Source organism: Botryllus schlosseri, chromosome 9 (genome assembly GCF_051294905.1).
Source record: "Botryllus schlosseri isolate E-star chromosome 9, Bs_hap1, whole genome shotgun sequence".
NCBI classification, from domain to species: Eukaryota; Metazoa; Chordata; class Ascidiacea; order Stolidobranchia; family Styelidae; genus Botryllus; species Botryllus schlosseri.
The window spans coordinates 7,957,161-7,972,889 of NC_137244.1; the positions used below are offsets into that span (position 1 = coordinate 7,957,161).

General features: G+C 38.9%; 1 protein-coding gene and 1 long non-coding RNA gene across 2 annotated transcripts in view; both read right to left on the minus strand.

The window, feature by feature from the left end:
• The window catches only part of LOC145447139 (uncharacterized), a 219,047-nt gene that overhangs the window by 185,259 nt on the left and 18,059 nt on the right, over positions 1-15,729 (minus strand). Inside the window, exons 5-6 of the mRNA XM_080325560.1 lie at positions 3,563-3,687; positions 121-354 (exon numbers count right to left, since the gene is read on the minus strand). Coding sequence (XP_080181686.1) covers positions 121-354; positions 3,563-3,687 — 359 coding nt within the window. The remainder of the gene's footprint in view (positions 1-120; positions 355-3,562; positions 3,688-15,729) is intronic.
• On the minus strand, positions 12,354-14,955 carry LOC145447142 (uncharacterized). The gene is made up of 3 exons (XR_013917465.1): positions 14,568-14,955; positions 14,171-14,321; positions 12,354-12,513 (listed from the first exon to the last, which is right to left on the minus strand). It is a non-coding gene; the product is annotated as an uncharacterized LOC145447142 (long non-coding RNA).

Here is a 15,729-nt window from a genome sequence, read left to right on the forward strand (position 1 = left end):
CCCTTCGGGACTTGGGGACTGAATACATATGATGATTACAAGTGCTATTTGTAAACCATCACTTCGAGGTCTGAATTCCTATAATTAGTACGCTCGTTTATGGTTAGAGAATTACCATACCGTTCCGGAAGGTCCAGTCACTGAAAATGCCAGGTGAAATGCTGTCCATGAAAGGCACTACTGAGACATCGATCTTGAAATGCACAACCCCATCATCGGCAATTTCGAATATCGTGACATCCCCATAGATTGGCTGCGCAGAATCATATAAGGCTTTCTCGATACCCGTTGCTACTGTATCCAGCGTAATGTTTTCCTCGTCAACTTGAACCCGACCTGTTACTGGCAGATAATCTGAAACAAACAGTTTTAGGCAGGGTTGTAACCAAGTCACATATAACTTCGTTCGAGTCATGCGCAATGACTCGAGTACAAGTCGAGTCGAGTCATTTTCGTATTTTGAGAAAATTACTCAAGTCAAGTAGAGTCATCAGAAAATCGTAACTCGAGTCGAGTCCTTACAACCGTGGTTTGAGGTAGTGTCACTCTGGGTATGGTATTTGAATGAACTTTCGTGCGGTCACAAAAAAATCTTAATTAACTTAAGTGTATCAGGTTGTGGGGCAGGAAATGGATTTACCGTGGGACATTGCGAATTGAGTAAAGGGCATAAAATGAGTTGGGAATCTGTATAAGTTGTCGCAACACTGCTAATAAAGATATCAGGACTCAAATCAATAAAACTCTGTGGAGCAGTGCTTCCCAACCGGTGTGTCGCGACCCACCAGTGGGACGCGGAGCTATTTCAGTTTGGTGGCGAAGATTTTCTAAATGTTAGAGTTTTCTATTTTATATGCCGAGCACCCTATCTTCTCGCTGTTGGACGAGCAAATACATGTTCTCATTCTCTAAATTGAATTGAGCCCATAATCGCCACAGGCCACGTTTCCGTGCTCGCAATAATTATTTAACAACATTATCGGGGCAGTCATGTGGATTGGATCGCAAAATTGGACAGCAGACTGACAATTGGATTTTATTCATTCCTTCAATGGCTTTGAGACCGTTATTCGGGAATTCGGCAATCGAGTCCGATTATACGTCACAATGAGCAAACAATTGCCGTGACGCAAGCTACTCAGAACATCATTTTGTTCAACGTCAAATATACCCGCGTTCTCGTCAGTAATCATGTGTCACGTGTATTTATTTCCTCCAGCATTATGTGTGGCGAGAAAGCGTGGTGTTCTACAGTTGCAACACCAATAAGTTTCAGGTTAGAGTCCGTCCGCTGTCGACTCAACTGTGGGAGGTTTATCTAGGTTCCTCCTCGCCATCTGATCCGTGTAAACGGTGTCTAAATAAGTCTAGAATCGGGCCTTCCAATAAGTCGGCAACTACGCAATAATTTTAAAGAATATTGGCCTGGCGTAAAGGACCATCGCAGTCCAAAAATACCTCAAAGCAACAATGACGCATTCTGAGTTGAATTATGTTTTCATTAGTTGCCATATCTGAAGGTAGATCGCACTATGAAATTTGGATGAAAAGTGGGCTGCAAACTGAAAAAGGTCGCGGAGCACTGCTGTAGAGAATATCGACACTATACATTAGGATGGTCCAAAGCCCTCTGCAAGTAGTATGGGACTACGTAGATAGAGGCAAGAGACGACAAAACAGAAAGAAAGGCGGCAAATGTCGAAACCAAAAAATTATTCTGGTTTGTATGAATTCAAACTTTCAAACAAAGCTCGCTGCGTGAATGCGAACGTGAACACGAGCATGTCACGCCGTGGGACGTCATAATGTCAAATCAAGTAAAATTCGTTTTTGCCATCATATCCGACCCCACGTTTGCATAAATATTTACAGTGTAATATTCAGAGTACGCTTGGTTTCATGCGAAATATGTCACTCAAGACAATATGTCTGGAGCAGAATGTCTTGTCATTATGTTATAAATAGGGCGATTTTTTTTTTGACAAGTCAAAAAAATTCAAAATTAGGTCAAAACTTTAGCGATTGGTCAAAAAACGTCAGAATTGTTTACAAAGTTAAAACTTTTTTGCAGCCTGTATTTCGTATGTATCGTAGATTTTGCACTGTCGGTGAACTTGTCATTTGATATTTTACAGTTTGTAGCCTACTTTATAGGCCTACAGTTGTAGACGGCACATTGTCTGCTCATTGTGAATCATAAACATTCAAATGAAACAAATAGGTTAACATGGTGTTATGTTCAACGTACCGCAATTTCCCAACTGAAGCAAGACTGCGTGGGCATTGCATGGTTCTTATATCAAGCAGCGTATGATGAAAATTTGTGATGTAGACACTATTACCATAATGATGCAATACGGTTTGTCACCAGCAGGGTACGAACTTCTGTGTTGTCAGCCAACAACTGCCGCTGTTGAACGTTCTTTCTTTGCAAGCTACTAAGTGAGGACAGACACTGTCTAGCCGAGAATGTATGAAATTATCTTTCGGTGTACTACAATTTTTTTTAAATTATTTCCATCATAATGCGTAATGTAACTATTGGAATTCTTCATAGGGCCAGATTTCGTTAAAATAAAGAATTTTTATGTACAAATTTGTCAGCTTTTGAGACAAAAAAGTATTTTTCACGCCAAACTGCTTCGTAAATACGGACAGTTATAACCAGAAATGAGGATAAGTAGTACAATTCTAATATTATGTGGTAAAACACCTAATTTGCATACGTTAGGTCAAAGTTGGTCAAAATTTTGATTTTTAAGGTCCAAAAATGTCAAAATTTTGATTTTTCAGGTTTAAATCTTCCGCTTTTTAGGTCAAAAAATCGCCGTAGTTCTAACAACTTGTAGGTATATTGTAATAGATCTTGGGTCACTTTTCGGACCAGAAATCTCCTTATTCCCACCTAATAGTATGGAGGTGCTTAGAGAGGCTTCTGGGCATGAGACCACTTGGAAGCGCGAGACGCAAATATCCTTCCTGGGTTTAATCAAGAATGAGTACTAGAGTGACACTACGTGGGAATATATGCTTAGGATACCACTCTATAATTGGTTTCCGGACGAAACACGAGTCGGAGGCACATCACTATATTACTTGTAACATGAATAGTGCAATGTTTGGAGCAAGAAATTCAAGAATCAATAAAATTTTCAACTATGCTACGTTTATCCTAGTTTTGTAATCATTTTCATTTCTTGCTAACATCAAGAACCGGAATAACGGAATTTTGATCTCGCGTGTTAGATTTATTTAACAAAATCTTCCGACCACAAGAAATGTAATGTCAGCTCTACATCACATAAACATCATTTGACAGTTGAATTAATACTTTAGGTTCGTATTTCGAGTTTTCGAATCATTTTGTCCAACCCTAGCCCTAACGTGACTGAGCATGTCATTATCGCATAACGACCCGTGGAATGCATATGTACAGATCGTGTGTATGAATATAATGCGTTGTGAGGTTATACGAGTCGGTATATATGCCGAAAAACGTCAAGGACAAAAATATAACACGTCCCATTCGTCATGTTCCTATGTATATTACTCTCTCTATTACCGGTTGTGAATCTCCGGCATGGAGAGAATTCAACCTCGTCCGCAGTAAGTTCTCTGTCGAGGTCGGTGACTTTGAGAGCTCTCGCAGAAATATCGTATGTGGTGTACGGTGAGAGACCATCGAGTCTGAAATAAATGAAGGGCTAAAATGACGTAACAATGAAGTGTCGGGGGTGTTCTGGATTTTCCACGGATGGTTTTATTGACTATACGAATTAATATGGCAGCAATTCCACCTTTCCAGAAAACCTCAAGTGAACACTTCCTTTAGGTCGAACGCATCATCGAAGCAGTGCTGCGTGCTAACGGAGTTTTCTTATAGCTTTTCAGAGTTACCTTGATCGACTTATACACTCTTAGCAAAAAGATTTTGTATTTCCACCTTTGTAACACCCCCGATATACGGGTGTAAATATACTCCCGTCGCACACGGAACCAGAACCTGCCTCAGACTTATACCGCGCTATTAATAGAGTAAAACATTTTAATCAAAATGATGCATGCACGTACAGTACACTCCAAATTCGAATGCGTGCAGCGGAACGCAAACTAACACGTCAAATCCGTTTTTAACTACCACACAACGTGATAGAGCAGGGTGGCTGGCGAGATAGCGCTGTGGTATAATCCGCGGCAGCAACACCAATGGGAACGGGTTCGAGTCCGACTTCGGAATTCCGATACCTAGGTGTTGGAGGTTTACGTAGGCTCCTCCTCGCCACCTCATCCGCGTCAGCGGTGTCTTACAAAAGCCTAGAGGTGGGCCGTGCTATGAATCGGCAGTTACGGAAAATAAGAAAAATTTCGATCTGGTGTAAATGACCATAGTAGTCGACCATGAATACACCAAAACAAACAAAACGGGGTAGAGCCGATGTGTGCCTGGCTACCCTGTGTTTCGTGGTGGTGTGTTCATGCTGACTCGTGCAAAGCTCGAAATTAATACCAGCCAACTTTTACTCAGCTTAGGCTCAAAAATATTTTATTGCAACGAAAGATGAATACAGAACATTAATTTGCAAACGAAAATGTGTGAATTTCTAGATTGCACAATTGAAAAATATAAGATTTTCAAATAGAAATAAGAATTACAGCTTCAAAGTTATCATAAATCAGATGCTAATTAGAACAAAGAAACATTTCACAAATTGGGATAGAATTACAACCATTGTTACACAGTTGTTTTCACAGATTAGATTCTAATCAGAGCAAAGAAACATTTCACAAATTGGGATAGAATTACAACCATTGCTACACAGTTGTTTTCACAAATTAGATTCAAATTAGAGCAAAGAAACATTTCAAAAATTGGGGTAGAATTACAACCCTTGCTGCACAGTTGTTTTCACAAATTAGATTCCAATTAGAGCAAAGAAACATTTCACAATTTGGGGTGGAATTACAATCATAGCTACACAGTTGTTTTCACAAATTAGATTCTAATTAGAGCAAAGAAACATTTCACAAATTGGGGTAGGACTACAATCATAGCTAGACAGTTGTTTTCACAAATTAGATTCAAATTAGAGCAAAGAAACATTTCACAATTTGGGGTGGAATTACAATCGTAGCTACACAGCTGTTTTCACAAATTAGATTCTAATTAGAGCAAAGAAACATTTCACAAATGAGGTTGAATTACAATCATAGCGACACAGTTGTTTTCACAAATTAGATTCTAATTAGAGCAAAGAAACATTTCAGAAATTGGAGTAGAATTACAATCCTAGCGACACGGCTGTTTTCACAAATTAGATTCTAATTAGAGCAAAGAAGCATTTCACAAATTGGTGTAGAATTAGAATTATAGCGACACATTTGCAACCAAAAATTACATTTGAATCAGAGCAAAGTAACATTTCACAAATTGGGATAGAATTAGAATTATAGCGACACAGTTGTTATCACAAATTAGATTCTAATTAGAGCAAAAAACATTTCAAAAATTGGAGTAGAATTAGAATTATGGTAACACACTTGTTTTCACAAATTAGATTCAAATTAGAGCAAAGAGACATTTCACAAATTGGGGTAGAAATACAATCATAGCAACACAGTTGTTATCACAAATTAGATTCTAATTAACGCAAAAAATATTTCCCAAATTGGAGTAGAATTAGAATCATAGCGACACAATTGTTATCACAAATTAGATTCTAATTAGAGCGAAAAAAACATTTCAAAAATTGGAGTACAATTAGAATTATGGTAACACAGTTGTTTTCACAGATTAGATTCTAATTAGATCAAAAAAACATTTCCCAAATTGGAGTAGAATTAGAATTATAGCGACACAGTTGTTATCACAAATTAGATTCGAATCAGACCAAAGAAACATTTGAAAAATTGGAGTAGAATTAGAATAATTACTACAGTATATTTTCTGAATTAGACTAGAATCCGAATTAGAAGTAGTTTTTATTTCAAATTAGAGTAGAATTAGAAATATAGCTATACGGTAGTTGTTTTCTAAATTAGATTCGATTGGGAGATTGAAAGAAACATTTCACAAATTAGAGTAGCATCAGAATTTATAGCTACACAGCTTTTCCCAAATTCGAGTAGAATTAGAAGTATAGCTACACTGTTTTTCCAAACTAGAGTACAATTAGAATTATAGGTTCAGTTTTCACAAAGTAGATTTGAATGAGAGAGACGAAGCACTTCACGAATTAAAGTAGAATTATAATTATAGCTAGTTTTTTTCAAAATTAGAGTATAATCAGAGTTTTAGCTACAATTTTTTTCACTCTAATTAGACAACTAGACTATTACTAGAATTGTATAGTTGTCCAAGTCAGCAAACGAAATCAAAATCATTACTGGGATTTCTGAAATCTGCTCATAAAACAGAGAAGCTTGTTTGATTGAAACCCAAATTTTTGTCTCCAATCAGGACATACTGTAAAATTGACAGTATCTGGAAAACTTTAGGATATGCGGGGTCACAAACATAATAACACGCAAGAAGATCCAGCATCATCGCAAATGGTTTCGCTTTATTGTGAGACGATCCCTTTATGCGGAAGCCATTCGCCACGATCCATGATGACTGCAGGTCACCATTTTCATGGTGCGCTAGTACGAGATGTCGGGGACTCAGCTTTGTGGCCGTTAATTGGACTGAATGGGCTTGGAATTGAAAAAAATATGTTAAGTAAAATTATATTGCCAATAATCCATGTGTGAATTGAAAGCACAAGATTCAGATTAGGTAGAAATGCCTTTATGGGACTTCTGTATGAAGAATATTGAATAAAAATAGAGCTGAATAGGTCAATATAGGTTTTTGTCAATATGGTTTAACAAGCTTAACTCATGGAAACAAGTGATAGCAAATTCTGTCGTCACGATATGCTGTCTAGTCGTTGACATGTATGGGTTTTTCCACATAATCATAAGTTTACTAACCTTTAATGATCCATTCAGATTTGATCAGTATACCACCAGACAGGTTCCTTTTGGAACGGCACAAGTATTATGTTCACATTCACTGATTCTATGCACTATATCCATGGTAGCCATCCTCATGGACTCGAAATCAGGAAAACCAAAAATTACATTAGCAGCAGAAATGATTTTCCATGGTGTGGGACGAAAACGAATTTACACCAGCTCATTCAAACTTAGATTTAGCCTTATCAAAAATAATGATGTAATTGAAAAGCATTTAATAAACATTTATGTTTGGAGGCCTTTTTTCAGTTCGAATGTTTATTGCACCGTCATAACGTAAACAGTGTCAATCAAAACATAGGCCTACCACATTTTCAGCACCCAAAAACAATTGTGCCACATTTTGGCGGCACACGTCTGAACTCAACAGACCCCGAATTAGAACACATGTTTGTGGCGCAACTTGGAAATTAACAGACCCCCGAATTAGAACCAACTCGAAATGCGCGCATGTTAAGCCACAAAATTTTCAAACAACTAGCTGTACTTTTGTGACGGTCTGTTAAGTTCGAGCTTGTGCCAGATCGTGGCATGCAAAACGTCCGGTGTTACGGAAAACGCCGAACAATGTTTGCCGAAAATCAGGACAAGAGTCGAAATCAGTACAAATCTGACAAATCCGGATGTTATGGTACATCTATGTTCATTGTTCTCACAGTACAGGGTTAAGCAAGCAGCAAATCCTACGACTCACCTGATAACGCCCTCAAATCCTGTTGTGCCCTGATTCTCTTTTCAGTTACTGCATTTCGTAACTCCATCAGGAGCATAACCGCAGCGGCTTCTTTTCCCTACAAATAAATATAATAATAAATATAAATAATGTAGAAGATTTGGTTGAAGGACATTCCACTTATTGCATTCCGGTTGATATGAAGGCAAGAGTTCTGCCACAACAATATGTAATATATAAAATTGCAACAAAAATAAACAGGATTATCCCAACTAATAAATTCATTCTAGAATAGTTAAATAATACTAGCCTCTTCATCTGTCTCTAGCTCTACTCCAAATATTTCGTCATTAGTAGTAAGTATTTCGCTTCGACACACCTCGGAACGACCATTTGAAACTCCGCTCTGATCTATTACAAGGGCAAAGTGTTACTATAAAAGCAGCTATGTAGTGAGCTAAGCATGCACACACACTTCTATGTATTATATAGAGGGAACTTGATATGAATATGATAAGATTTATTTCACTGGATAATATTAACAATAATTATTATAATAGGTTCATGAATGAAATGTCATGTTTTCAATCAATGAAAATGTCATGTAATTGGGAAAACAAGTGAGTCAACTGCAAAGCAAGATGTATATAAGTTGGTCAAGAATTCTATAGTTGTAAACCCACATTGCATCAAGTTAGAGAATTAACTGACATTCTGAAACTCAGTTTCGATGCTACTGCAAGTTGATCTAAAAGGCAATCTACTAATATTTCTCACACTGCCGCTTGCTGTAAGAACCATCTTGACAACATACCGGTAACCATAACATATCGCATGTTGATATTCTTGAACGAATTACCTTCAATTAAAGCAATGTGTTCTCTCGTAATGCCGTACGCAATCAACATCTTCTCCATTCCTTCCGCTATGATGAGATTAGCGACACGTTCATCCACATCCACGAAATCACTGTACTGCGACTTATCGCTCCATTTACTGATGCTGTGTATTGAACTTTGACCCTGACTGAGTTCCCGCCGTTACCGAGAGATGTGAAGCGTGAATGAGAGAGAGAGAGAGAGAGAGAGAGAGAGAGAGATGTTTATTCAGTCAACAGTCAAAAGCAGAATGCACTGATAATAGCCAGGTAACACTAAAGATTACTAAACATTGTACTTCAAAATTACATGGTGATGGCAATGATTGATTGATTGATTTCTTGATTGCTATACTGCTGATATGTTAATAATCAATAATGGGGAAACGCAATATAATGGAAGTCATAGTCAAGTCAGACAATCATGTAGTTGTAACAATGATATATATAATTGGGTTGAAATGATCAATTTCTTCTGCCAGTTTGGTAGGTAAATAAATTGATAAGAGAAACGTTCACGAAACCTAGTAAATGCAAGAAAGCGACACACTAAAATAATGGAGCGACAGTGATGAAACAGCAGTCCACTTCATGGCTCCTGAACAATGTGCCCTCTTAGGTACGCACGTGTGCAATTGCTTTGAGCTGACACGGTCTCTGCCAGTGGTGGCCCTACGAACGGGAGGGCCCTGGGCGAGACTTACCGGGGGGCCCCTATAAGTATCTAACCGTAACTTATGGGGGGCTCCGCCCCCCAGACCCCCCTTTCGCATCTGTTATTATTATCTATCTTTCACCGCGTCAAGTTTGGACCAGATGCTGGATTCTTCCATATCTATTATTGTATGTGTGCAAGGATAGACTACATCAAAACTAAGTAATTCTACCGCATGCAGAGACGTGATGATTATCGGGATACAGGACTTTTCTAACAAATGCAGAGATTTGATGATGATTGACAGATCCGTACGGAATCATATTCTTGCTTGGTACACGGAATTCCATGTTTATTCGCTATTATCCTTGAAGCGCATAAACCAAAGAGGGGGGCCCCCTCGACCAGGGGGGGGGGCGGGCGACCGCCCACCCCAAAAGCCACCACTGGTCTCTGATCACATAAAATATAAGTTGCGCACAAAAAATCCGAAGAGATGACCTTTTTTAGTGGCTACGCACTGTTGTCCAAGGGACCGCGCAGTGAGTAGGTGAGCGCTTGCTGCAGACTCGTCAGAATTCGGAAACATTGCTTCTGAGCTATATGTAAACGGGGCTAAAAGCACGCATTACTCACACTAGAGTCGTTAATACCGTTCAACATCTATTATAGAAATGCTGCATCATTTGAGCGGCTATATCTTGCAGCTTACTTCCTCCCCTGCAAATAACTCAGCGGGAGCAAACGGATCCCAGGGTCATTGGGTTTACCGATGACGTCATGATCGGCACACGAGTGTACCGTACCTTACCTTGGATGATCTGGTCATTTACCAGTGACATTACGATAAGTTCCGGCAGCGTTTCCAGCGTCGACTTCACAACCCCTCTCAATCTTACTGATCTAACAACTCGTGCGGCGACTTACCGGACTATTAAAATGTATACGTAAACTCTTTCATAGTGATCAAAGCTGGAGACAGATGATAAGATGTGAGCAGAAGCACATATTTCGTAACTTTATCTGATGAAGTGTGGACTTGCACATATTATGACACCACTGCGGCGAAAGATTTGGGTCGACTTTATGTGTTTGTCCCATATTGCATCTTTGAATGCACAATTTTGTGTCTAAATCGATTCTTTCGATTTAGAGTGTAGATTCATCAAAAGCAAAAAAAATTCTTTACGCTTTGCGCAACATGTTGTCACTCGACTTCTTGCTTTTAATATTGGTACCCCTTTGTGAAAATGAAAGGACGCCTAATGTATCAGATTGAGTATAACTATATTCGCGATTACGAGACAAAGTGTCGTTCAACATATGCGACCTTGCGTTTGCGCTCGCAGAAAGACCGTCGACTATAAAACCTAGGCACAAAATGATTGACGCATTTTGGTCGAAGCTCTCGATATCGATATGTCCAGGTGCCGAATAGTCCATTCCTTGCAAACTGAGCCCAGCGATATAAAGCAGGCCCACAATATAGTGAAGTGACAATATTATTGACCTATATGAGGTTCGAAAATTTTTAGCGCTTCGCGCGGCTAGTGGCCCACGCAATAGTTCGTCAATCAAATGCGGCCCTTCGGCTGAAAAGGTTGGCCACTTCTGAAATAGAGTCAATAAACACCAAATATCAAACGTATTTAAAGTTTGGAACATCCCAGTAAACACAGTACAGACCAAAGATGTAGAAAGCGGAGTCCGATATAGTAGATATTAGAGCTCGGCAGGTAGTAGAAAGGGGGATTTTGTGTCGACTCTATTCAATGTCTTTTCCATGTCCTTCAATAATGTAAATATTATGTAGATGCTACAGCCTTTACACATGGTGAGTAGAATGTAGATCCTACATTAGAAGAATATCCTGATATAATAACCTGTTTTCTACCACTGGGCATAACCTGATCACGGCTGCGTACACACACACACACCACATTATCTACTACATATTAATCACATTTGCGGTAATTTATTCCAAAACGGAATTAGCAAGTAAATAATGCCGGTGTAAAAAATGAAACGAACGAAATTACTTGTAGTGCCAAGTAGCAATGAATGAAACTATGAGAACAGTCAGTAATCAGAAGGTTTCATCGTCTGATGATGATAATCCCTCTGGCGTTTTCTTTTCAACACCCTGCAGAAATAAAATGAAAATGACAATTATTAGCTAAGACATTCGTACTGCGAAAATGGCAGAGGTAGCGAGTAACGAATGACTCCTGCATTTTTTTCGCCTATACTTACTAAAATGGATTTGATTCTGGAATATTTCCACTCAAGTTTTTTTTATTATATTTTTTATTATTATATGACTAGAGAACTGACTTCAATCGCCACTTCTACTTGATTATCAAGATCAACGATGACTACTTCAGCAATCTTTGAAAACAGCCACTTCGCCACTTCTACTTGATTATCAAGATCAACGATGACTACTTCAGCAATCTTTGAAAACAGCCACTAACACAAAAAGAATTCTTGACTAAAATTTCTTCACATTCTGTCAAAAATGATCAATTCAACAATCCAAATGAATCAGTTATTTGGCAGCTAGTTGGAGAGATATATACTCAAGTCTAGAAAGTGGAATGATACTCTGCCTGGAAAGCTGAAGACCTAACAATATTGTGTACAGAGAACAAAACATTTGAGTGGCTGCACTGGTATAGACATTAACAAATTATTAGAATTGACAGCAAGATAACCAGCAAGACATTAAAATGAGAATTAGTGCAGTTTCTTAGGCTTTAGCGATACTCAGCCAGGAAAGTAATTGACCTAGCAGAGAGCAAAACGTTGTAAATAAAGCGAGCGAAACCTCAGACAAATGATAAAACATTAGAATCGACAGTCTTACTAGAAGCAGAATAACAATCATGAGGGGTTAGATAACAGAAGCCGGGAAGTGACCATCAGAAATTACTGAATACTGGCCGAACAGATCCATGACCACTAACAAATGGTCTTTTAATAGTCAATATTGATACCAAATGACACCACCCCTATTTCACCGCAACATTTAGCAAATACAGCGCTGGAGTCAACCTTATATAACCGCTAACCAAACGCACATTAGTTTTCCCACCTACTGCTACGCGCTTCGCGGATGGAAATACGCAGCAAAGCGAACGGACGCGACATGTCACACTCTTGCTATTTCTGCTCCTTTTTTTTCTTCGTTCCTCTTCTCTGTCGCTTCCGCTTCAGGAGAGAAACAGTCGGCCGCGTTTACGGATCGTGAATTCCCGGCTTAATGGTGATTCTTCCTCCAATGGTCAGCACCTTGAAAATTGAGAACAATGTTGTTGCAAAATGCATGACAATTTGAAAGTTACATCATTCTAATTATTCCAGTTATGGCCGTGAATCGTTACAAGTGTGGTAACCATAAGAATTATTACTATACTTCAACTACAAATACAATATATTGTATAAAATAATTACCAATTCTTTTACGTTGATCGAGTCCCAAATAGATGAAATATGTCAAAAAATTTGCTAAAATTTTTTGTATAATTTGACAGATTCCGAAATCTTCTCAAAGTGCACCTTTCAAAAATTTGATATCAAGACTCCCAACATTCTACAATTCGAAGTTGGATGGCTTTACCAATACAAGTACAGTTTGTATCGCAATTGACAATTATGTAGAGAACGCTGCGAGACATGAGAGTAGGCCTACCCTAAAACGTTTTTCTGACATGGACATTAGGGTTCTTAAAAAAATGACTTTTTTTCTCAAATCGTTCTGGCTACTTGATAAAATTGTTAGGTTACCTAATTCAAGCCTACACATCAAATTTGGTTCAATTCCAACCAGTAGCCGCATTGCTACAGGAAAAGAAAGTTTATATTTATCATATAAAAATAAATAGAAAAAATTTGAAAATTTTCTGTTCACCCCATGAAAGTGTTAGGTTATGTATAGAAACGATGTTCATCAAATTTGGTTCGATTCAAACAAGTTGAAGCGGAGTTATTGCCATCGAAAAATTTGGACTTGAATAAAATAGTATTTACGGTGGGCACCACTATAATAACTAAATAAAGAATTGTGTCACGCTGTCATACTGTTTTACGCAACCGTTGTTATACACTGCATTGTTGCTGTCCTCTGGCTCCATTGATGTTATTTCTACATTCGACATTAATGTGTCATAATTCTCCATCTGATTTTGAATTCAACTCTGCTGTTTTGCTTCCTTTATCGTGCCGGTAGCTCTTTAATTGGCGCACGAAAAGTTCTTCGGGTTTCATTAACGTTTATCATGAAGGTACTTTTGAAAGCAGTATTAAAATTTTGTACCACCAACCAGTTATTTAATTACTATTTATCTTCAAAGTAAATGCTCATTGCATGAAGCAGGGTTGTAAGACTCGAGTCACGATTTTCTGTTGACTCGACTTGACTCAGGTCATCTTCTCAAAGTACGGAAATGACTCGACTAATTGCGCATGACTTGAGACTCAGACGGCCAAGACCGACATTTCATGATTATTTCAAAGAATAGTACAGCAAATCGCTATTGGGATTTCGCCTATTGATACTGGTATTTGAAAATGCGGCCAGAAACTGCTAAAAGTAAGGAAAATTCGTATATTATAAATGCGACCCACTCGATATCACAAAAAAATATAATAAGTTGGTTTAACAAGACCTAAATTGGAAACTAAGCAGCTAACACAATGACTTATACTCTGGCTCGAGTCATAATACCATAACTCGGACTCGGCCCTCTGCTCGCTGACTTGGACTCGGACTTGACTCGGTGGTGAATTGAAAATGACTCGAGTCAAAACTATAAAAGTGAAATTGACTTGCGACCCGGAGCCTTGTGACTTGGTTACAACCCTGGCATGAAGCCTCAATAGTTACATGAGTGGGGTGACTAGACAAAGAACACAGTCACATTTGCAGCATATCATGAATGTCTCTTACTATATGTGATCTTGTTCAAATGGAGGTTGATGAAAGTGTATTTCCCATTCTTTCCGACTCTGCTATAATTACACCAGACTGGCAACCTTCTTCATGATGCTTCTTGCTGACTGACCAATATTGTCGCCGCCAACGGTACGAGTGCAAATGTCTGATATGTCAATATAGGAACAGAATTAGTTGACTGTTCATGACCGTCCACGCTCGGAGTTGCATCTCAAAGATGCTAAAATAAGCCTAAATATAATCCAAGCAATACGATCGTCCACTTTGACTGACTGAATTTCTAAAAATAATAAACATAGCACCTTGATAGTTTCCACATCTTACGTTTATATATACCGTCTGCTATCGGCACAACAAAGTATTTAAAAATAACAAAACAGATTCAACATACCACATATCTTGCAAAGGCTTTTGCTTTCATTCAATATGTCATCAAACTTCTTTAAATCCTCCTTTGTGGTGAGTGGCTTTGGAATTCTTCTAGGATCAATTCCGATATCGTTTTATCATATACAATCTATGGCAGAATAAAAGTTTCGGATAAGTTCTAAAACGAACACAATTTTCCACACAAAAGTCAATTGCCACACGAAATGCCAAATGCTACGGTCCCATTTTACAAGGTATGGCGAGGTAACGTAGTTGTACGTTCCATTATAGCTAAACACCAATGAATTGCGGGTTCGAGCCTGACACGTCGACTCCATAATTCCTACCGAAGTGTTGGCCGTTTATCTAGGCTCCTCCTCGCCATCTGATCCGCATTGCCATGTCTTAAAAAGCCTAGGAGTGGGCCGTGCTATAAGTGGGCAGATGGTTGCCGATGAACTCGGCACTTGGTGACTTCGGCTATTAATATGAATTATTAAACTAATAATAGTATTATCAAGTGATTCGTCAATCTTGTAAGGATGTCAGGGCATCCGTAGATCACGCAGTCACGGCGTGATTAGATCACGGATTGCGTAGCCGCAGGAAATGACGCAGCGCTCATATACCGACCACGCGCGGTCTGCTTGGAATCGACGGCGCGAGTGACGGGCCTGTGTCGTGCAAGTTTTGAGAAGATGGATCTTGTCGTTGTATGTGAGATCGAAGCTGTGGAACATCAAGCGGCGCTTCTTCGTTTATCGATCACAAGCCAGTGTTCCTCATCAACAAATGTTTCGCATGATCACGTCAAAATAAACTATTTTTTGCCTTTGGAGAGACGATTCCAGTCTGGGTTAGGGTGTCTCGATAACAGGGTTGAAGGATCCCAAGATTAAGAGATCTACCGCGAGCCACGACACGTTTAAATTTCCTTTTTGATACTGTTCATTCATTTAAATGCATTTCTAATGCGAAGGTGTTCTAGTGCCAATTCCTCCAAGGGCCGAGTTCACCAAGTGAAGAGTGTCGCGTTATTTCCCCGCGGTTACACAATCTGTGATCTAATCACGCCGTGACTGTGTGATCTACGCATGCCCTGACCCCCGTACAACATTGCCAACCACTCAAAGTGCCAAGTTCACCAGAAAACAGTCCAGTAACCAATCATGGTGACCGGTACC